The following is a 24,293-nucleotide window of genomic DNA, read 5'->3' on the forward strand; positions in this document are numbered from 1 at the left end:
GAGTGAGGGGTAACACGTAATGACATGAGGGCCAGAGGTAAGGTGTCAGGCCATTTCAAACCAGCACTCTCTTGAATCTTAGCCATTTTCAGCTTCAGTATCCCATTATACTTCTCCACTAATCCTGCTGACTGAAGGTGTCGTATCTGCAGCCCGTCACAAATATGTTTGACAAGAGCCCCATGGAAGTGCCCCCCGTTGTCAGACCAAATCAAGCAGGGCACCCCATATCTAGAGATAAACTCTTTGATAAGAGCTTATGCTGTAGCCAAAGCGGTGTTATCTTTAGTTGGGTAAGCCTCAACCCACTTGCTAAAGGCACAAACCACCACCAAAACATACTTTCAATTATTGACGCACTCCATATGGATATAGTCCATCTGAAGCACTTCAAATGGTAAAGTTGGAGGTGCGAAGTTCCCACTCAACACACTTTCCCTTTTTCCTGGATTGTGTTGCAAACAAACCATACAATATTGAACTAAGTGGACAGCCGTCCTTTGAATATTGGGGTTATTCCATACTGGGTCCAACAAAGCACAGATACCTTTAGCGCCAATATGAGCGGGACCGTGGGCCATAGTTACAACGGCCTATACCAAAGCATTGGGCAACAACCATCTTTGTTTTTCTGTTAAGTCAACCCAACAGTTATTTTCATCCAACCTTCCCACTTCCTGCTCCCACCGTGTCAATTCAGCTGGAGTGGCTTCCTTCTGTATTTCTGTCACACTCTCTATAGTATTATTGAACAAATCAGATTCTTCCACCCATCTTGCTGAGGTTGTTACATACATAGTTGATAACATGGACTGAGCCGTCTGTTTAGCAATCTGGTCGGCAAAGGCATTCCCCTCACCCACTTCATCCACCACCGCCTTATGGGCGCTGCATTTTTTTATGGCTAGTTTCTTGGGCAAGGTGAGGGCAGCAAGTAATTGCAACACCAAAGGGCCATTCTGTATTTTCTGACCATGGGAGGTGAGGAAACCCCGTTCCTTCCACAGCCGCCCAAAGCTATGGGCAACGCCAAAGGCGTATTGGCTGTCTGTATATGGCTGTCTGTATATATGTTAACCTCGAGTCCCTCACTTAATTCACAAGCTCGTAACAATGCCACCAGTTCAGCAGCCTGAGCTGATCGATAGGGAACTCGAGAGGTCTCAACTACCGTTTTTAGCGTAGTGATTGCATATGCAGCTGTTGTTGTGGCATCTGCTAACTTGAAACAAGACCCGTCCACATATAATTCCCCTTGGGGGTCAGATAGAAGGATGTCAGTGAGGTCAATCCTCCCCTTCGTTTCTTCTTCAGTCCGAAATATGCAATCGTGTACATCATTGGTAATTTCATTCGAAGGGAGAGGTAACAATGTGGCAGGATTTAACGTGGCACATTGCATGATCGTAATATGCGGAGTAAACAATGTCAATTCATAACAGGTGAGGCGTGCACTTGTAAGATGCTGCGTTTTTGTTTTATTTAGCAATGCATCCACTGCGTGCAGCACCATCACTGTTAGATTAGAATTTAGAACAAGCCCCTCCGACTGCCGGATGGCCACCGCAACAGCTGCAGTGGCCCTCAGACAGTTAGGAAGCTCTCTGGCAACATTATCCAATGTGGCCGAGAAATAAGCGCATGGTCTTTGCTTACCACCAAATCCTTGCGTTAACACTGAAAGCGAACAACCGTCGACCTCATGCACATAGAGTACAAAAGGTTTACGGTAGTCAGGAGTACCCAAGATGGGTGCAGAACAAAGAGCAGATTTCAAAGAGTCAAAAGAATGCTGACATTCATCAGTCCAGGGAAGGGGTTCATGCACATCTTTAGTGGTTAAATGTAACAAAGGTTTAGCAAGAAGAGAAAAATTAGGTATCCATTGGCGACAGTAGGAAGTGATGCCAAGAAAAGCACGAACTTCACGCTGGGTGCAAGGGACAGACATGTTATAGATAGTCGTAATTCGTTCCGGAGTCAAACGCCTACCCTCCTTCGACAGTAGATGACCTAGGTAGGTCACCTCCTGTCAACAATATTGGAATTTGGACAAGGATACCTTATTACCTTTTGCCGCCAGATGGTGCAGTAACTTACCAGTGGCATCCTTACAACCTTGCTCGGTGTCGGACGCTATCAACAAGTCATCCACATATTGCAATAGTACATTACCCGCGGGCAGAACTAAATTATCCAAAAGGGCCTTAAGGGCCTGACTATAGATGTTCGGACTTTCAGTATAGCCTTGAGGTGCGCGACAAAATCTGAAGCTTCGGCCAGATAACGAGAAGCCGAAGATCTGCCGGCTATCTGGATGAAACGGGATACTGAAGAAAGCATTCTTCAGATCAATGACCGAAAAATATTTGGCAGTTGGTGGGATCATGGTGAGGATAGTAGTGAGTCACCACAGGGTACTGAGGTGCTACAATCTTATTAACCTCCCGCAGGTCTATTACAAAACGATATGCATCAATATTCCCGGGAGATCCAGAATCAGAAGATTTCTTAAAAATCGGGAGAATAGGACTGTTACAAATATTGGCAGCGGTTTCCTCCACTACTCCTTTATCAATCAAATCCTGAATAATTGAAAGTAAAGCTCATTCGCCAGCCGGCGAGATCTTATACTGAGGTATACGTGGCAATTTCGCACCAGGTTTCAGCGTAATATGGACGGGAGGGATGTCTAATTTACCGACATCCGCATCCCCTATTGCCCACAACCAGTTAGGGATAGCATCGAACTCAGGGGGAAGAGATTCATTCTTAGTAAAGCACTGTTTCATATTCTCTGTGTAGGGTTGTATCGTTAAGTAAACACCAACAGGGGAACAATATATTTTCGCGTTCAATTTCTTCAACATATCCAGACTTAATAAATTCTCACCACAATGTGAAGTTAACAAAAGGGGGAATCAATGGTAGCAGGGCCAATGGTAAATGGGAGGGATTTAGAGATGGGGCTCACCACCGGAACTCCTGAAAATCCCACGGATACATTATTTTGCCCGGACAGAGCCGTCCCTGGAACCAATGATCGAGCAACAGAACTTTTCATTGCTCCTGTGTCAATTAGAAAATTCTCTGAAGTCCCCATCAATTCCCCTTTCACATAGGGTCCTTGCTGATTGACTGGGATCGACACGTGGCCCCTACTCTGTCCCTGGCTGTTCTATGGATGAGTATACCCATCCTGATCCCCAAATGCATAATCCTCATTAAAATATTGCCTACCTTGAGGGTTATCAAAGTGGTTTTGTTCAGCTCTGCCCTGGGCAACTTCCTCCCTACGCATATCGCTTCGGTCCGAACCACGTCCCCGTCCTCGGACAGCTCCGTTCTGGGCAAGCAGTAACGGACACTGAGCTTTCCAATGTCCTTCCTGTTTACAATAAGCACACTGATTTATCCCTAACGACTGGGCCGGGCCTTCACTTCTTCCTGTCCCCACCCCTCTGGACACGGGCCCTCGGACTCCTCTCCCTCCTCCTTGTCCTTGAATGACTTGCTGTAACAACACCCGAGTTTTAAGATCCTTAGCCTTTTTCTCTACTTTATCCTTACTCTCATTTTCCCTGTGCTCATAATATTGGGCCATGCTTAGTATTATGGAAGGGGTAGAGGTCTTCCAGGTACTCTCTGCAGCTTGCAGCCGAGCAGAGACTTCAGGTATCAGGTTGGTCACGAAGCGATTTAGAAACAACCGGACCCCGCCTTCCGTGGCAAGGTCCTGCCCACTAAAATCAATAAAAGTACCTTCAAATCGAGTGAAGAAATCAGAGACACTTCTTTCTTTTGTTTACAAGCAGTCAATTTATCCCAGTCGACTTTGCGTGGGGGAATTAACGTGTGCATATAGGCAATTATTTTCGCAGGGAGAGTAGTAATTTCATCTCGAGGCTTGTCTCCAGGCTTGCGGTCCCGGTCCCAGTCTTTCAACTGATTCCAGGTTCCCCATAATTCTGCTCCATGATCGGTGTCATGAACCTGTCGCCATATATCCACAGGGACCAACAGCCCGAAAAACAATTCGACATCGGCTAAAGTCATTACAGCTGGTGCTGCGGATTTAGTTAACTCTTTATAGTAAGCGGTGGGATTTTTACGAGGGTCAGGCAGCTGTGATTTTAGAGCAAGGACTTCACTTCTCTTCCATGGCGTATATTCCCACTGTTCCTGAAACCACGCATCCTCTCGGGCTCTTGTAACTTGGTTAGCACCATCACGTATTTCAGGTGAATATATGACGTAATCCCGCATACCATCAGTCCGCAAAAAAAATCCCGCATATACTATTAGGCCGCAAATTAAAATAACGAAAACATTTAGAAAGAATATGCCTTTAGCACGCATGCCTTTACAACGTAAAGGCATGCATGTTAAAGGTATACTTGTTGTAAAAGTTGTAAAGGTAAGTAAAAGTACACTACCCTACCCTACACTCTAATGTAATACCCAGCACGACCCCCCAACACTACCATAAAGCACTTTACTACCCTACACAAACAATACAACAGTACCTTAATACACTACCCTCAGCATGACCCTACTCAAACACTACAATACTACACTAAACCACTACACCCCCTAAACCCTAAAACACTACCCCCAGCATGACCCTACACTACAACACTTACCAAACCCTAAACCACTACACCCCAGCATGACCCTACACTACACAAACACTACAACACTACCCTAAACCCTAAACCACTACACCCCTGCATGACCCTACACTACACAAACACTACAACACTACCCTAAACCCTAAAACACTACCCCTGCATGACCCTACACTACAACACTACCCAAAACCCTAAAACACTACACCCCAGCATGACCCTACACTACGCAAACACTACAACACTACCCTAAACCCTAAACACTACCCCCAGCATGACCCTACACTACGCAAACATTACAACACTACCCTAAACCCTAAAACACTACCCCCAGCATGACCCTACACTACGCAAACACTACAACACAACCCTAAACCCTAAAACACTACCCCCAGCATGACCCTACACTACGCAAACACTACAACACTACCCTAAACCCTAAAACACTACCCCCAGCATGACCCTACACTGCGCAAACATTACAACACTACCCTAAACCCTAAAACACTACCCCCAGCATGACCCTACACTACGCAAACACTACAACACTACCCTAAACCCTAAAACACTACCCCCAGCATGACCCTACACTACACAAACACTACAACACTACCCTAACCCCTATTACACTTTCCCCAGCACGACCCTACACTAAACAACCACCACAACTCAACACTACAGTACACTACACAATCACTACCCCAGCACGACCCCCACCCTTAAAAATTAACCCAAACCCCCTTACCTCTCTCGACATCGTCATTGTTTACAACGCAAATGCATTTACCATACATGCCTTTACAACGTATTTCGTTGTAAAGGCATGCGTGATTAAAGCACATGCGTTGTAAAAAAATGCGGGATGATTGTATGCGGGATGAATGACATTGCGGATTAATAGTATGCGGCGTGAAAGTATGCTGGAAAAAAAATGCGGGATAAAGGTTGATTACCATTTCAGGTACCTCAGGAAAATAGGATGCACTTCCCTCATGGGATTTTTTACAAACAGTCTACCTCGGTATTTCGCCAGCGTCTCGACATTTTTATACACTTCTACCGGACTTAGATCGAACTTATGAGCTCGGTCCAAGATGTCATACAATACTTGAGGGGCTAATCCGTCTTGGAAACATTGTTTCCATGCGTCAATAAGGTATCGAGACATTTGATGCAAAGCATGTTGCTGCATGACCGGCTCGAGATCCCTTATGGTGCGCCACAAATCGGCCACTGTATATACATCCTTCCGCATCCACTTCACTGCCTGTTCCGCTATAGCCTTCTTTTCACTATAGCCCATGGAAGCTCTTGTAAATAGTCGTCTAGCATTCATCCCACCTGGATCCCCCAATGGAGTATGATCCCTATCCTCAGGGGTCGCACCAGCTGATTGAGATGTCCATATGGGACTTGGCGCTGCTAAAACGATACGGGAAGTACCCGGGGGCTGCCGTGTGTCGGGGATAAGGGTAGCCGTGTCTCTCAATGAGGTAGTCGTGGCACGAGTAGCACCCAAAGGAGTGAGAGACACATCTGCCTCCAGGGCGGAGGCTGACGGCACCGTAGCTGCGTGTAGAGGTACAGCGGGATATATGCGCTGTGGCGCATATGGTGGGGTAGGTCGAACATCCAGTAAATCCTCTATTTCATCTTCTGCTTCATTTCGGGTCACATAACTTTTGTCCACCTGTAATCTAAACTGTCTATCTAAACATTCAATATTTTGCTCAGTCTGATTCTTATCATGAGCAATGGCTTTCTGAGTTATAGTCTGTCCTTGCTTTATCTTCACTAATTTCTCTGCCCTGATACGTCTCCTTTTTGCTTCTTTCTGCCACTTATTGAGGGTGTCAAACATGGCCTGTCTGCTGCGTTTAGCAAACAGACGATCTTGCAAATACTGGATCTTTTTCTCATCAAAGGAGCCTGTCAGTGGCCACTGTAACTCTACGTTGTCTTTGGTGTATTTATGCCATTAAGTATTGAACAAAAGTGGGGCAATTCCATGCTTCCAATACATATCATGGCTGGGGCTTCCCTCCGGAGGGGTTGGCTGGCTTTCGTCTAGTCTCGTACCCCCCCGGCAAATACAGCCAAAGCATAACTTACTAACACATGGCATTGCCTCTCTTTATATATTCTAAATATTGCTAGCTGAAAAGGAAAATGTTATTTACAACACTCTCATGCACATGGCCATGTTTTACAATCAAATTCAGTCATACACACATAATGAACCAACAACAATCTTTACATCAACATAAATGACAAACAACGTATTCCAAACAGAAGGTGGAGCCCGTCGACTCCCACCTATGGAGAACCCACGTATTTTCCAAATTCCAAAAAAGGACCCAAAATCAAACATCAAAATCAAACAGTCTTGTCCGTAGACTGCCTAGAGATAGCCACACAGGTTTAAAACCACCGATCGACCTACGAACCATCTGGCAGCCTTCATGGTTCACCTCCCGGACTATTCTGGCTGAGCCCGCTTTTCCAAGCGCCGCTCCAGATCTGTCCGAGGGCTAACCAATCTCAGCTGTCAGCGTTTCCGAGAGCAATCCGGCCGGGTGCACACTTCTTTCATAAGTTACACCAAAGCGTCTGGTCACAATCTCTATTATTCTCCAAAATACTCCAAAACAGGGGCATCTGCCCGTTCAGTCTCAATACTGCCCCGTCAGACCCCCTTCTGGGTTCTCCGTGGCATGAAACCACCAAATACCAGATTCAAATCCAAATGATATCCAACACGAGACAAAACAAATCACTCACCTGGTGCACTCAGGTTTGACTGCAAGCTTCTCCACTGCCAACTCCTGCCGACTCAACGTGGTCTGTTCCCGGGTTACACCCGTAGGACTCCGACGTGGGGTCACTAGCAGCTTAGGCTCTCTCGACCGGGAGAGCGGAGCAACCCTCGAATTTTCGGTCGGTCCTCCCCCCTGTTCAAGATCACCCTTCCCAATGCCCCGTTTCATTCTGATTACAGCGGGACGACCCCAACGCGGAGTCCCGGCGGAGTCGCCAACTGAAGTACCGAAAAAATTATTACAACCCAAATAGAGCTATACTTACAAATAGGCCCAATACCAATTACCAATAATCAGTCAGTTGGCAGTGTAGAAGGTTCAATCATTTATTAAACAGACAAACTCTGCCAGAGGAGCCTCTCGCGACCTAACCCCTCGAGGTCCGCCGAGAAGACTGCTGGCACATTATAAACAGATCACATATATACTGTTGCATTTCGAAACCGTTACCTAAGACGGAAAAATACAAGTTGGTACAGGTTGGTGCAAAGGAAAGACCATATATGGAACACAAAGCATCCTTAGTTTAGCTCAGCTCGTTATAGCAAGGTCAAGGAGGGTGAATCCCTTCTGCCAGCGCTAGGAGAGTCCGCACAGCACCTCCTGGAATGTGCTTATCCATTCTACCCCCACCTACAACCTTGACAGGCCTAACGGGCAGAAGCAGCAGTTGGCTACATTTGTCAGCCTATTTCTCGAGAGAACGACTCTTACTAAATGCCATGGTAGGTTTCCACTAGTGACGCAAGCAGACTAGGCCACAATATGCCGCTGGTCAGGTTAATCTATATTGCTCGTAAAAGAGGGCAAACGGCTTGCATAAGACATGTATTGACCTTTTAACTACTATGTGTGTATGGTTAGTAACACTCGAACGTCTTCACTAGACTAACAGATACATCACGCTAATTAATAACTGTTACCATATGTTTCACTGGGCCTAATTCAGATTTCAGTTCCTCAATGGGGCCCGCCGAAGCACCGCCAGACCGTTCCCAATTATTATTTGTATGTGGCATTGACTTTGGGATGTTACTGCCCCTCATCAACAACGCACTTAGTTAGTGTCCCTCGTGCGTGCCTGCAGGAGTCTATCTAGCAAGGTCCCAGTGTAAGCCTTGCAGAACCCCGCTGGTAGCCCATCGCCCCTTGCTACTTTAGCATTTTTAAGCGATTTCACAGTTTGCAATAGCTCTTGTCTGGATAAGGGCATCCCCTGAGACTCACCATCCTACGGAGCAAGACATGGTACATGTAGATCGTGGAGATAAGTGGCAAGGGACTGGATATCACTATCATGTGGTGTGGCTTACACTCCCTGTAGGTGGTTCTCAAATTACCCTGTTTATTGTCTGGTGGCTAAAAGTCCAGCATGGTCTTTTAGCACCAATATAGGCTGAATCGAGGTCTCTGACTGTGCGAGTCGAGCCAATAGTTGACCCGTTCATCCCCTTCCATATAAAGTCTCCTACGGCTAGCTAGCTGGGAATGCTTGTCTAGTTGGTTCCAAGTCACGCAGACTTGGTGTTGTTGTCTGTCCCACCGGCCAGTGCTCCGGAGATGTTTTAAATCATCCATTCTAAGGCTTTTTGCTTCTCTACTCCTTGCCGCAATTCTCCTTCTAGCATTTGACATATAAATACATCACAGTCATACACAGCCCCTTAACAACCACCTTCAATGCATCCCACTCTAAAGATCTACTGACCGCGCTGTCCCAATTAGTTTTAAAATAACGATCTATGGGCTCCATTAGTGAGTTAAGGTAAACCGTATCCCTAAGTACCGCAAGGGTACTTTAGGAAGATTGTGAAGTAGTGAGTATGTGAGGAGTAGGGGGATGATCAGATATGTACCGCCCCCAGATATGTTGCATCCAGTACACACTGGGAAGCTTTAGTTTGAATAAAAAAGTAGTCCAACCTACTGTGCGTTTGTGTCGCTGGGGTCTAGCATAAGAATGTGAGTGTCTGCAGGTGTTGTGACCGCCATATATCTACTAGTCCGGACAGACCGGAAGGGAGAGGGGGTGGTCTGGCCATCATTATAAAGGACCAGTACCACTGCCGCACTACAGCAGATACTATCCCTGGCTGCGAGAGTCTGGAATTCTGTATAGAGTTCAACGCAAATAACTCCTTCTCAGGTACCTTGATTTATCGTCCCCCCGAGCCTGCAAAACTATTCCTTAGAGCCCTCCCAGAGATCATAGCAAAAAGAATTCTATCGACGGCCAATCACACAGTGTTGGGAGACCTCAACCTGCATTTCAACTCGCCGTCAGACCACACCGCCACGGAGTTAATAGACGACCTTGGAGCCCTTCAACTGGTCCAGTTGGTTACTGCCCCGACCCACGAAAAAGGCAACCTCCTGGACCCTATCTTTAGTAATTGTTCGGATCTAATTACGGATCAACCCATCCCCCTTCCTTGGTCAGACCATTTTCTGGTCCCGTTTACCTGGGTCACCTATAAAGTCCCCCAACTACCCCCTCATACTACAATGAGGAGAAACTGGTCAAAACTCCCCGTGGAACCGTGGAGACGTGAGCTAGATTCCACCCGCCCGCCGCCCTGCCCAGACCCCAACGTGACATACGGAAACTATGTAAGCTGGATCACTAAATCCTTGGACCCACTCCTGCCTCTTCGCAGATCGTCCTCAAAGCGAGTGCAGAAATCAGCCCCCTGGTTCTCCGACTCGCTAAGAGAGTCAAAACGCCTTTGCAGACAACAAGAGAGAGCTTGGCGCTTAGATTTCCTCCCGGAAAAAAAGGCATCCTATAGAGAGGCGATCAGAGTTTATAAAGAAGGGATCAGGACAGCCCAGGCACTCTACTACTCCGACAAAATCTTGGAAGCCAAATCTAAGCCCAAGGAAATTTTTAATATAATAAAACAATGTACCAGCGTCGTCACTGTTCCCCCTCTGATCAAGACCCAAGAGCAATGCAACGAACTGGCGGAATTCTTCCACAATAAGGTACTAAACATATACTCCACCTTTCCAGCCACGGCCTCAAATCATGAGGCGTCCGACTCACTCCATCCGGAAAACTTCCCCCCCCCAGGCCAGCCGACTCTTGAGCCTACGCTTGATCATTTCCCCCTCCTGGACCTTGACACTTTGGACAAAGTGGCACGTCAAGTAAAGTCGGGCTCCCCTCGCGACCCAGCCCCTCCAGAAATCTTGATGCAGGAAGGTGAAGTCACCCTCCCTGTAATCCTGGAACTGCTAAATCTGTCCTTATCCACATGTACAGTCCTCATTGCTTGGAAGCAAGCCATGGTACGGGCGCTCTTAAAAAAACCTAACCTAGACCCCGATGACCACTCCAACTACCGCCCCATCTCACTCCTCCCGTGGGCTGGCAAGGTGCTGGAGAAATACATAAATGCCCTGTTGGTCCAGTTCCTGGAGAATCACTCCCTACTACACACGTCCCAAACAGGCTTCAGACCTAAACATGGGACTGAAACTGCCTTGTTAGCAGTCACCGAAGAATCTCGAAGGATACTGGATCAGGGAGGATCAGTGGCAGTGATCCTCCTTGATCTAAGTGCTGCCTTCGATACGGTCAGCCATGCCACTCTGCTGAACCGGCTCCAGAACATCGGAATCTCGGGAGATGCACTAAGGTGGTTCAGTTCCTTCCTAGCTGATAGATCTTTTCAGATCTTTGATGGCGACACAACATCTGCCAGCAGGCCACTCAGCTGTGGAGTACCGCAGGGCTCGTCTTTGAGCCCTGTATTATTCAATGTATACATGAAACCTCTGGCTGGGGTAGTCGAACCGTACGGCATTAAGATCGTGTCGTACGCCGACGATACCCAGCTAGTGGTTTCATTGGCCCAAGAGAACAACAGGCAATCCTCGGCCGGCCTGCTGAAATGTTTGGAGAACGTGAGGGAGTGGATGACCAACTCCTCCCTCAAACTGAATGGAGGAAAAACAGAGCTCATGCTCCTAGGTCCAGCTTCACCAGTATCCTTTACCTCCTTGTGGCCCGGTGGTCTTGGTGTACTCCCTACTCCCAAGGATAGTGTTAAGAGCCTGGGAGTATGGCTAGACAATAAGCTCTCTTTCTCCACTCACGCCACTAGGCTGTCTGCCACCTGTTTTGGCCTACTTAGAACGTTGAGGAAGGTCCTTCCACTTTTGCCCCTAGATGCCAAGAAGGTGGCGGTACAAGGCCTCATCTAGTCCCGTCTGGACTCAAACAATGCTCTCTACCTAGGGGCTCCTGAGATGACCCTCCGGAAGCTGCAGGTGGTACAAAACTGCGCAGCACGTACCATACTCCAGATTCCACGATTCCAATCTGCCAGACATGGCCTGAAAAGCCTACACTGGTTGCCAGTGAGGCAAAGAGTGGCATTCAAGGCACTGTGCATCACGCATCGGGCCTTTTGGAAGACCCGATCAGCAATTAACAACAGCCTTGTCACCCCCTACCACCCTAACAGGAACCTCCGGTCTACGGGTGCCTTTCTGGCAGTTGTTCCGAGAGTGAAGAGAGCTAGGTCTGGGGGTAGGCTGTTCTCGCTGAACGCCGCCAAGCTTTGGAATGCCCTCCCCCTCGCTCTTCGATCCACACCCGACCTGCTCTCATTCTGTAAGAAGTTGAAAACAGTACTATTCGCCAAACCCCTCTAGTTCTTGCATCCCTGCTCCGTCACGTCTCTGTTTAAACTCAGCGCTTGGACGCCCCCGGGCAGCAACCGCGCTCAACAAATCGATAAATAATAATAATAAATAATAATAACTAGTCGCATACCAGCTCATAGCTTTGTACGGGTCGACCTCATGTTAAGCTTGGTGGCCTGGTGTGGGGGGGGGCTGTACATTTCTCCTTCAATTGCACAGTTAAAGTCACCTGGCATAATTATTTTTGATTCTAGCTAAAGCTGAACCGCCGCAAACACCCCACCAAAAAATCTGTCATCGTCTAGGTTGGGCGCATACACATTAACCATGCTTAGGCCGTACCCATCAAGTGACCCCGTCATTATAAGTTAACGACCGTCTGCATCTATTTATGCAGATGATTTCAGGACGGGCACTACTGGGGCAACCCATACCAAGACTCCACGGGCATACCCCGAATAGGACGTTAAATTGATCTGGTCTCTCCCTCTACTCAAGGATTTGATACAATCTCCCCACTCATGAGTCTCCTGGAAGAAGGCCACTCTCACCCCATATCTCATGATTTATGCATATACACTGTTCCTCTTTTCTGGTTTATTGAGACCTCGCATATTCCTAGTAAGAAATTTGTATTTTTTTCCCTGTCTATAATAGCGCATTCTGGTTGTATAGCCTAACTTTTGAAAATCTGACATTAAAGTTAGACGTGTCCTGACCTCTAACTGTGGAAGCCCCCCCACCATTCAACACCAACAATTCAAGTTGTAACTTAATCTCCCCAACTCTTTCCCCGGACCGTCCCACATTCAGAACTAACAACAGAACCCCCAGACTCAACCCATGGGCAGAAAAGTCCTGAATCCCGCTCCCCTCTGCCATCCCCTTGAACCCCAACTAAACCCCCAGTTACAAACTCAAGTGTATATGCTGTCCAAGTTGCCTACACCCCATACGAATCATCAGTCCCACAGAGGTTCCTTGTGACTTAGTAAAGGTGTAGCCCCCAGACGCTCCCTCTTGAGGAATACATTTTAGCTCCTGATATTTGACATATCCCAAAACTCAGTGAGTACAAACACAGTTAGTAGGAATAATGAAGAGTCGATGTAGGTGCTCAATAATACTTAGCTGTACTCATCCCTCCCCTCTGCTCAGTAGGACATACAGTTCATTCTCAAATTAGATAATTCGTTGGTTTCGAATAGTTTTAACGATTCAGTATCCATCTGCAAATCACCCGCATCCCTACTATCACTAAGAGTGTCTGGTACAATTTGTAATTGTGAAAAAGAATTTGGGAAAAACGTCTAGTGTTTCAGTCTGAAGAGATCCATTAAGGCAGACCCATATACGTACACCACCTTCCTCTGTAGAATTCTGGAGGCAGTCCTTCGGCTGCATATTCCTTCTGGTAGAGCAGCAAAAAGTTCAGCGTTGTGGTTCTCATGATACCAGGGTGTGTTGTTCATGTGCCAGGCCCAAGGTGTCACACCAATCAGTCACTGCCTGATGTGATTAAAAAAACTGGACCTTGCCATTGTGTCGCACTTTCAGTTTGGCAGCAAACATGAGACTATATTTGATGCTATGTTCCAGTGTTCCCACAGGATATTCTTGACCGGCTCAATGTTTTTACGTAGGTCCTGGACCCTCCGGGTGTAGTTAGTGAAAATAAATATGGTCTTTTCTTCAAAGTCCTGTGGGCTATGGAAGTGGACGAGCTGTAGTATGACATCCTGGTCCCTGTAATTATACAGGCGAACTATTAGGGCCCGGGAAGGAGCGCCCGGTCGAGGCATTGGCGCCAGAGCTCGATATGCCCGCTTAACTGTAAAAAACTTTGAGAGGCTTTTGGGCTTAAGAGTATTACCTATCAGGTAATCCAAAAACAATTCCTCAGACGGGCCCTCTTCTCCCTCAGGGAATCCTATGATACGTATTTTATTTCTTCTTGAACAACCCTCCGCGTCTTCAAAGCAGTCCGCCATTTGTGCGATGTTGCTCTTGAGCTCCGCCACAAAGGCCCGGAGGGACACGACTTCTGTTTTTAGGAATGCTCCATCACCAGCAACACATTCAGCTACCTTCCGAAGATCCAAACACAGATGGTTAACATCTGTGACTATGGTATCCATCTTGGCCTCCAAGGCTGTCCTGATGCCCTGTATGGCCGCTAGGACCTCGACAGTGGCCAGCTCCTTCGTTCCCTGGTTCGGGCTAGATCGTTTTCCCTGAACCTGACTTTGGGGCCCATGACCTGGGATAGTGTATTGATCGATTTTGTTAGACTGTGCAGGTTTAGGGCCCATGTCTTTTCCCATCATGGATATAGTTCCTCAATAGTATTGTCAATAAGCACACCCAGCCACACTTGACGGGGCCACCAAACTGCACCTGCCAGGCCACCAGAACCCCTCCACTAGACACCTTCACAAGGCAGCTTCTCCGTTGCACTCATGCACAGACACCATGAGCCCAGAGTCAATTTCCACAGCCCTTGTTGTCCATACTGAAGTGACGTGTTCTAGCGCACCCCATCCTCTGTGTCTCTGTCAGACTTCCACATGGAGGCTGAAGTGTCTTGCAACTCACACTGTCTCACCTCGTCAGTCAGTGGTGGCAGTGAAGGGATGTTTTCTCAAGCACTGTTTTTGAGCAACTGGGTAGGAAAGGGCACAGCTGATTTCAAAGGCTCCTGATTGCAGCCATGGGTCTGCAGATCAATTTCATTAATCACCTTTAAAGTCAGTCGGCTTCTTTTTTGTCACCTTGGCTGTAGTGCACATAACAGGGAAATCCGAAGGACGGTCTCACTCCACAAGGAGGTGGTGGCCCCGCGAGTCACACGGACTCCCCTGATCCACAAGTGCTTATTTTCAAGAGCACTTCAGATATACTCTCAGCATGGCGAACGGTAGGGTCAGGTCCAGCTGCAGGACAGGTCAGGGAAACCACCAGGGGTAGCCAAGGTCCAAGGAGCATGAAATGACATTATCCACAGCAGTGGCAGGCCTACCCAGGCCATGTTTCACTTCAGGGGTGTTATCAACCCAGAACCCAGCACATCCCCTCTCCCCCCCTTTTCAGGCATGTGGAGATATTGGCAGCCCACAATAAATACTGTGCAGGGATACCACAGCAGATCGCTTCTCCAGTAACCTCCAGGGATTTCCCAGATGCCATGTCCAGAGAAGCACGGGCTTCCTCATCCGCCGGGCCCAGTCTCCCCACCGGCACTCCTCACCTCATCTATCAGTTATGATTAGCATAGGCCAGGGTCAGGGTGAAAGAGTTTCTCCCACAACGGCTCAACAAGGGACAAAGGGGCCGCATCACATGGTCAGACCAAAGGTTCTTGCAACCTCTGTGCGACGTTTTTTAATCCGGGAGCGGGCGCCCATGTACTGCCTCCAGCTGTAGCGCTGCTGCCACCACTCCTGCAGTGCCAATAGTGCATGATCACAGATGTGCCTATGCCTGCCCAGAGGCACCCATGCCCCACTAGCGCCAGCAGCGTGGCTGCCGATGGGGGAGCTGCTGCCGCCATGTCAGGCACCATCTTGAGTGAGTAGGTTTTTCTGCCGCAGGGCCCGGTGTTGGCACCTCTCACTTTAACCACCACTTAGCACTCCCCGGACCAGAGATTTAATCTCCGGAGCAACATCAGTCCCCCAGGGCAGGCTGTTTCACAGTCTGTTGGTGTTGGTGATGTGTCTGCTCTGTCCTCCTCAGTCTCGGGGCCAGCCCATCAACGCTCTCCGCCTAACCTTAGGCCTCAGTCTCAGGAGCATGGCACACTCTTCTTCGAGGCAACAGAAATACCTGCCTGTGGGTTGAATATCCTCCCGGGTCAATGCAGGGTCTAATGCAGCTAAAATGGACAGCACTGCATTAACAGGGTTGCAGGTTTGTGCAGTATTTACATTTTGTGAGTGGGAGCTAATACAGGGCACGTCTAATTGGCCATCTTGTTAGGCTGTGACCCCTTCTAGTGGAATTCGTAGTCAAATAAGGGTGCTGAATGATAAGGGGAGAGTTGGGCAGCATAGCAGACAAACATGAGGTTCATGGCTAGATCCAAAAAGAAGCTAGTTAATTCATTCCAGTTTCCAAATCATACAGTCCGTTGAATGTTATGAACATAGGTAAATTTCCCCTGTATTACGCGCTCCCTTCGGAGGAGCTCCAGCAAGGTTCCTTTGGGAAGTTAGTATTTTATGATAACAAATCTACATGGAGGATCAGTGACTCAGTTAATAGAGACATTTTTTTACTTCTGTACCTATAATTTCACGGTTCATGACTGAAACTGAGGAATCTCTAATGAACAAGGTAATCCATTGGTTGAGAGCCGTTCGGAAATATCTGTCTATTATCAGAGAGGAGATCCATAAGGTAGATAGATTAACAAATCCTCTGCATACATATAATATTGTTAGAGTGGTGTTTTACAATAGAGATATAGTTACAGGGTCAGAGGCAATGGATTCCTGTACAATTTCGAATGCTCCTACATTCATTGCTATCAGGTATAAACTACCCAATCAATATCAACCCCTAGCTGATGATCTGAGAAATGAGCCTAAACATAGTGAGAGACAGGACAAGGCTTCATCTCTGAATAAAGTTGATTGGCTAACCTATAAAATAACAGAACTGACCCCTGTGTATCAATATGGATTGACCCTGCTTTGAGCGAGGTAATGGGAAGCGTTAACCCAGAGGTATGTCTATCAATTGTACAGGTAGCGGAATCCCCTTATAAAAAGTTTGCTAGCTTCCCCGCCCAGTCAACTGGTATTGCTGATTGCTTAACTATTGAATGTCTTGATAAAGCACTTGGTATTACATCTGGTAACCATCCAGCAAGTATTTTCCCTGCAGTGGGATGATAAGATTAGAATAACATCAATTGCACAGGAATATATTGATAGTTTACCTGCAACACCCATATTTATTAAACCTCTTTCATGTAATGTTTCTAGTATAGTGTCCAAAATGGTCGACTCAGATTGCCTATCTTTTATGGATGCAGATAATATTTTCCTTTTTCAGAAAACATGAAGTTTGGGGCTGGTTTTTTGCTTAGGATTGACTTGTTTTCATAAACCTGCAATATATGCAGGGAAGGGAAGACCATCAGGAGGTTAGACTATTTCTAGTAAAACCTCCCTTAGCTGTAGAATTAAAGTGATCATTATTGAATCTAATGGCATAATGGTGTTTGTCCTTTAACTATCAAAAGGCCATATGATAAGTATGTATAATATCTATAACATAGTATCAGCTCAGAATTCAGAATCTGAAATGATTCTTCAGTTAGAAGAAAACCTATATGCCAGTTTAGGAAAGGGTAAATTGATTATACATGTGCCCTATATAGGTCTAAAAGGGATTAGGAGAATTTGTCATGGTAGGATCTGAGTGAGGCTACCAAATCAAATAATAATAAGTTGTTCTGAGATACGATTGCTATTGGAACATCTAAAGCCCCTAAAGATCTTTAATATTTTGTTCAGCCTCAAGATTGGATTGTCCATTTTAGCAGCTTATATAAATTGTATGGTGGTGTATTGAAAAATGAATTGGATCCCCAACTTCAGGAAAAAATTTATAACAGCCCTATACTGATTTTAACATTTAAAAGACCCTCAAGATGTTGTAAGAGGGACTAAGGCAGTAGACCACCAGGCCCGGGAAGGACCCCAGGAGATCTTTATCTTATTAACTCTGACGTCTGGGTGCCATGTATCAGCTACAGCTCTAATCTTATTTTAAAAGTGGCAAGTATACCACCATCTTGTAATGCTGCTCGGATCATTACAATGTTTTAAAAGGAATCTCATGAATCTCCTCATAATTATAGACCAGTCGGTCTCTTAGAGAGCCTGCAGAATCTTTTCTGCAGACAAATATTAAGCAAGATCCTGGATTGGATTGTGGAAAAAGACATTTTGTCAACCTACTAGGCTGGGTTTAGATCCAAAATCAGAGCGCTTGATCAGGTCTTCTGTTGTAATATTTCCCAGAAAACATTGTTAATCAATGGGGGCCACTAGTATGTGGCCTTCATTGATTGACTTGATTTCAAAATCAATGTTACGACAATCCTGAATGATATGGATCTGCCTTCTGATCTCTTCTCCATATTGATTCAGTTGCACATGAGTAACTATTTATAGGTGAGTAGGAATAATGGAGGACAACTCACTGAACCAATTCCACTTAGAAGGGGAGTCATAAAGGGGTGCGTGCCCGCCCCCACTCTTTTTTCCTGTTTATATATGGCTTAGTGTCTTGGTTGGACAAGGATGGAAGTGATGCTCCGATAATGGGAGGCCAGAGGGTATCTGCTCTCCTATTCAAGGATGGCACACTGTTATTGTCCAAGACCCCGTGTGGCCTTCAGCACTTTTAAACACTTTTGAGTTGTTTTGCAAAGAGAGTGGGATGGAATTGAATATGAGTAAGTTTAAATAAATGATCACCCCAGAAAACAAGCCCCACACTACATATGACAAAATAGAGTGTGTCTCTCATTTTGACTATTTGGGAATAAAGTTTCCTGACAACTTTTTTGGGATCCCACAGAAACAGAAAAGTCAAGCAACATTTCAGCAATATAGCCCTAGCATAACCAAACTGCATAGAGCATAAGTCTCAAGGGCAGTTTTACTTGCCTTGGAAATGTAGAATGTTACGGGCCGCTATATATGGAGTTGAATTATGATGACATATGAAATGTGATATGATCTCTATTACTGAGAAAAGAGTCTCTAGACCGTTGTTAGTTCTTCCCCAGACCACTCCACTGGTTCCTTTGTATTTAGATTTGGGCAATAACCCAACTGCACAAAAAGTTCATAGCCACCCAATTTAATACTGGCATCGTCTTCGGGGCATGGATGAATTGGCCCCTTATAAAATTGGCCTAAGAGAATTACTTGATTGTAAAAATATTAAGGATCTCTTGGATGAGTTATGTAAAATCTGTATTTTCTAGGTTGGAATTGGGAAGATTCTGAGAACACCTCAAAGAGTTGGTGATCTCTAGGACATCAATTAAAGAACAGTATTATACCTTTGTGATAGAATAAAGTTTTAGAAATTGTTATAGTAATGGTATTGTGGACAATTGTCTAGCTTTTAAAATGGTACGATTATTTGAAAACTTTATGGATCTTGCTTTACCCATATTAGCCAAGACATTGTATCTTCAATTTAGATATGGTACCTTGAACACCTAGAGTTTTAGCGAAAATTGGAGCCATCAATCTGATCTTATGATAAAGGGCATGCTTGTTTAACCAAGACGGAGACAATGGCCCATCTTAACCTATTTTGTAAAGAATATATTCCCCTACAGAAAAAATAGATAGAACCATTATGGAGGAGTTTTGTTTGTACATGTTACAATGCCTTAAGAATTCATGGATCTTTTACTATTCTCATAGTTGTACACTGTATGTCCAAATACCTGATGTCTGTTCGGCTGCTTAGAGTTAGAGTACAATTTTTAATGGGGAAGAAGCTATGATGAATTATTGTTTTTAATTTTTTAATATACCTTTAACTTAATTTTTATTTTGCATTTGATTGAAAAGTTTAGATTCAATTTTATGGATTTATGTATTACGTAGAAGGTCGGTATAGATGTAGAGTTGGCTAATATATGCAATAAGCCCAGTTTTTTTAGCAATTAATCGTATATGTTCTATTGTGTTTTTAAGGAACGAATTTCTGAAATAAACTATTTGATGATGATGGAGTGTTGTCGGGTTTGTAAATAGTTTGGCACTGTTAAATGAACATCTCTTTTACTTTTCTTATAGACTATCTTTGGGAGAAGATTCTTTGCCACTTCGGGATCCTTAGGTAAGATGCAGATTGGACAATTGTTAATGACGCCTATGATTTCCAAAAACAAATAACAGAATGTGCCTTAGACAGAGAAGTAGGACTATCATTTGTCAAAGACCATGGGCCTCTGAAAGACTTCAGTAAAAGCTCTTGTAAACAAAGAATATGGATTACAGTGAGAAAACACGATTCCACTTTCAGTGTTTTTATAGTGGAAATATATTAAAAGTACATGCAAGTTGAACACACAGTATCAGAGAGAGGAAAAGAGTTGCCAAAACTGTTTTTTCTTGTAGGCATGTAGACTTCAGGAAGCCACACCTCTGCCAGTCTAGACTTACAACATCATAGTCAGAAACAACCTGCCAGGTGTTGCGCATTCTTCCTGCAAGAAGAAAATGAGGGGTGTCAAGGTGCCCCATTTCAGGTACTAGATGCTGAGCACTTCATGGCTTATATGCTCACAAAACTTTGCATCCTGGTACCTTCATTCCTGCTTTCATAATGAGGAAACTACAAGAACCAGAATGAAAAGCATTTTGGGTTAAAAATTCCAAATCTTATATCTGGTTTGGGACAACTGGCGACATCTTGTGGTTTTCTGTTTGAATATAACTATAAATTAATTGGCGAGCTGTGCTTGTAACGGGCCAAAGTGTTTTCTAATTATGTCCTAAAAAACATTCAATAAAATCAAAGATAGGGGCAACTGGCATCGAACATTTGCCAAGAAGTATGGGGCACATGCATCAAGGGATTTTGCGATCGCAAACAGTGCGATTTTCAAAAATCGGCTGTTTGCGATTGCAAAATGGCCTTTTGCGATGCATGAAAGTTTTTGGGATGCGCACTTTCGGTAATCACAATTTTTGGCGATTTCCCAAATTGCAATTGCATTTAAGGAATCACAGTTCGTGATTCCTTAAATACAATGCTAGAAGCACTTTGAAATATCGATTTCGCTATTTGGAGCCACAAATTACCAAGAAATTAAACTGGTTGGTAATTTGCAAAAACTTTGAAAAATGCACTAAAGTGCATTTTTCATAGTTTCATGTTACACGCACACATGCACATGTATATATAAATATTTGGTAATAAAAGGTCTGTTCAAGCACATACTTGCAGCATACACCAATCTGAGATGCACTCGACTGTGTTAATACAGGCTAATGCTCTAGGCAAAAAATTCCGATTCCGCAATGGTTTTTTATTTGTTGATAGTAGATTTATTCATACTCTATTCATAAGAGGAGGTGAAAGAAAAACAGCCAACACGTGTTTCGCCCCCTTACATGGCCATCCGGCCAGGGGCTTCCTCAGTGCGGGTGCTAGTTAAATAAAGTCTATCAGCGTCGTCGATCAAAATAAATAATCTCGGAGATTCTCAAATTACGGGCAGAGCGGGATGCTGTGGTCTGGTCACGTCGGTGTTCATCAACACCGACGTGACCAGAACACAGCATCGTGCTCTGCCCGTAATTTGAGAATCTCCGAGATTATTTATTTTGGTCACTCCCCCTGTCAAGGGCAAGAATTAAGAAGATAACGGAATTCACGCTCATTTCTTGCGAGTAAGGGATTGGGACCTCTTTCCCCTCACTTCTAAAAATAATGCTCTAGGCAAGCCTTCCATGGACTCATATGCAAAGTTGTAAAATCTTTAGACTCACAACTTGAAGATTTTTTGGTTTTAAAATTTGAGAGCTGTGCAAAATATGGTTCACAAGTTTTTACAAAAATGCAGAGGGGCTGTTTCAGCAGGCCTTTATGGCAGCTGGAAGCTTATCCTAACATTGCTCAGTGACAGCACCCTGACAAAAAAAACAACCTGGTCCCATCAGAACCTAAAATCTATTGGCCCATTTCCTTGTTACCTGTTCCCACTAAGATCTTGGAGAAACATCTAAATGCCCAGTTAAGCACATACTTTGAGCAACATCACATGCTTGATTGCTCCCAATATGGATTCAGGAGTGGACACGGCTCTGAGACTGCTTTAATAGCTGCAGTAAATAACATATGCATCGAAGTAGATGCGGGCATACCTCGTTGCTGATACTTTTGGACTTATCTGCAGCCTTCTATACCTTCTCCCCGACAAGACTGATTGACCGTCTTCAGGAAATTGGGGTGTCAGATTCTGCTTTGGCGCTCCTGTCCTCATTCCTGACAGATAGGTCACAGAAAGTAAAGATGGACCAATTTTATTATGATCCCATACCTACTTTTTGTGAAGTTCCGCAAGGCTCTTCTTTGAGTCCAACTCTATTTAATATATATGTTGCTTCGCTGGCTAAGGTGATTATATCTTTTGGGTTGGAGTCCTTATCCTATGCTGATGATACACAAATAATTGTGTTCATCACAAAGAATAAAGAGGGCTCAGCAGCCAATTTCAACAGCTGCATGCAGGCCGTGGCCTCTTGGATGGTAAACAACTACCTTCAACTCAATGAGGACAAAACTGAGGTTCTGGTCTTTGGCAGCCCAAAAACTATATGGACCCACTCTTGGTAGCCAGAAATGCTTAGACCATGCCCTAACACCAAAGGGGATGATGGACGGAGTGTTGAACATTGCAAGCACTCACCTCACTCCCAGTCAACTGATCTGGGTTTAATCCATCATCATTCTTTAGCTCACTCCTCCACCCCATATGCAAATCAGTCTTGACCCTGTGCCTCATGGGAACAGTCCAGCCCGAACTGCTAAGCCATGTCTCCCCTGGACCGGAAACAAGCATCCTGGGACCGGTTTCTGTCTAATCAGACTGATTTGCATATGGCCATGTCTGAACTGGGGTGGCGGAGTGAGCTAAAGAATGATGATGGATTAAACCCAGATCAGTTGACTCGGGGTGAGTGCTTGAAACGTTCAACACTCCGTCCATCATCCCCTTTGGTTTTGCTTTGTGGTACCGTTTCAGCACCTTGACACCTTTGGGCATTTGTTCGCGCTTTACAAGTTGGGCATTAATTCATTCATACCACATTCCCTTGCCTTACCCCTCAGCTCCTCACAGGGTCCCCATCTCATTGCTCAGAGAAAGCTCTCTGTCAGAGCTAAATCCCTAGCACGTACCTTGCCTCACTTCTTGGCCCCTCACATCGCCACATGCTCATTGCTCCATCCCATCTCCATGCACAGCCCAGAGCGCATACCTGCCTCTCCCTGCCAAAATCCAAGGCTCTCCCAATCAAAGCTAGAGGTGGGCAAACAGTTTTCCAGTTACAGAATTTCTGGCAATTCACACTTTGAAATTATGCATTTAGACAACTCACTAACAGAAGAGAAAAGTTTCTTTCAGTCGAGCGAGGCAAAGTCGAAAGCATTTTTTCTGCTTTGCTGGTGTGAATAGCACAAAATGTGTCCCATTTTGCAGACGAAGGTAAAACTTTTGCCTGTCCCTAATTTTAATTCACTAGATATGGAAAGAGTTTCAAGGATTGAGTTTTGACTCTTCATGGGTCTAAAAAGAGGCCCCATAATATTCCCAGCCCTACAGAAGATCCACTGGGTCATAGTGCCCACACCGCCATGTGCTCCCCCCGCTTGACAGTTACACACTTACACTTCCCAAAAGGAAACTCAGGAGACATATTTGTGGGAAAGAACTGCTGCAGGTTTATTTCATACAACACAGGTATGACGTTATGGTGGGTCATCTTACAGGCGATCCAAAGCAGGCAGCCCCTCGCTGTCCCGCATGCCTAAGGAGCCATCTTGCACGGCGAGACGATGCTCTGACGGTGCAGCACATTACCATTTCATTATACTCCCGCCCCCCCTGTCAGGGCGGAGCGGTGGGGCACACCCCCGGTCGGTTCAGGCCACCCGACCGCCCGAAGGACTAACGGGGCGCCGTCGCGGTTTCCCCGAACCTCCTTCGGCTCCAGGTCCTTGGCTCAGGCACCCTTACTGTGCCAGGCAGAGGTACCCTTACTGTACCCTTCTGCCGCAGAGGTACCCTTACTGTCCGTCTGCTTCCAGATCGCCCTGTGACTCCGCCTGCAACACAAAACTAGACCATTATAAAATTCCAAATTTCGCACCGCCGCTCTGCTGCTGGGTCAGGGATCAGGGTGGGAACAGCGCAGAGCCGAGGGAGAATCCAGCAGGGAGAGAGAGGCCGAGCTATGGCGCTGCAGCGCTAAATACCGGAGAGGGCGCCCCTCCTCCCAGGTGAGCCCACCCCATTGGCTCGTGATAGGGAGGTGGGCACAGGGAGGGGTGCAATGGGATGCTCTGCTCGCCAGTCGAGTGGGACTAGGGCGCTGCCCCGCCCATGCTCCCCTGCGGGCCGCGCGTTCAGCGGAATAGTGCCAAC

The 24,293-nt window shown here is 45.8% G+C and overlaps 1 protein-coding gene across 1 annotated transcript in view; it reads left to right on the plus strand.

The window, feature by feature from the left end:
• LOC144768973 (piezo-type mechanosensitive ion channel component 2-like) overlaps positions 1-24,293 on the plus strand; it is a 700,333-nt gene that overhangs the window by 11,647 nt on the left and 664,393 nt on the right. Inside the window, exon 4 of the mRNA XM_078652965.1 lies at positions 19,936-19,978. Within this exon, the coding sequence (XP_078509091.1) occupies positions 19,936-19,978 (43 nt within the window). The remainder of the gene's footprint in view (positions 1-19,935; positions 19,979-24,293) is intronic.

This window comes from Lissotriton helveticus, chromosome 7 (assembly GCF_964261635.1).
Source record: "Lissotriton helveticus chromosome 7, aLisHel1.1, whole genome shotgun sequence".
Classification (NCBI taxonomy): Eukaryota; Metazoa; Chordata; class Amphibia; order Caudata; family Salamandridae; genus Lissotriton; species Lissotriton helveticus.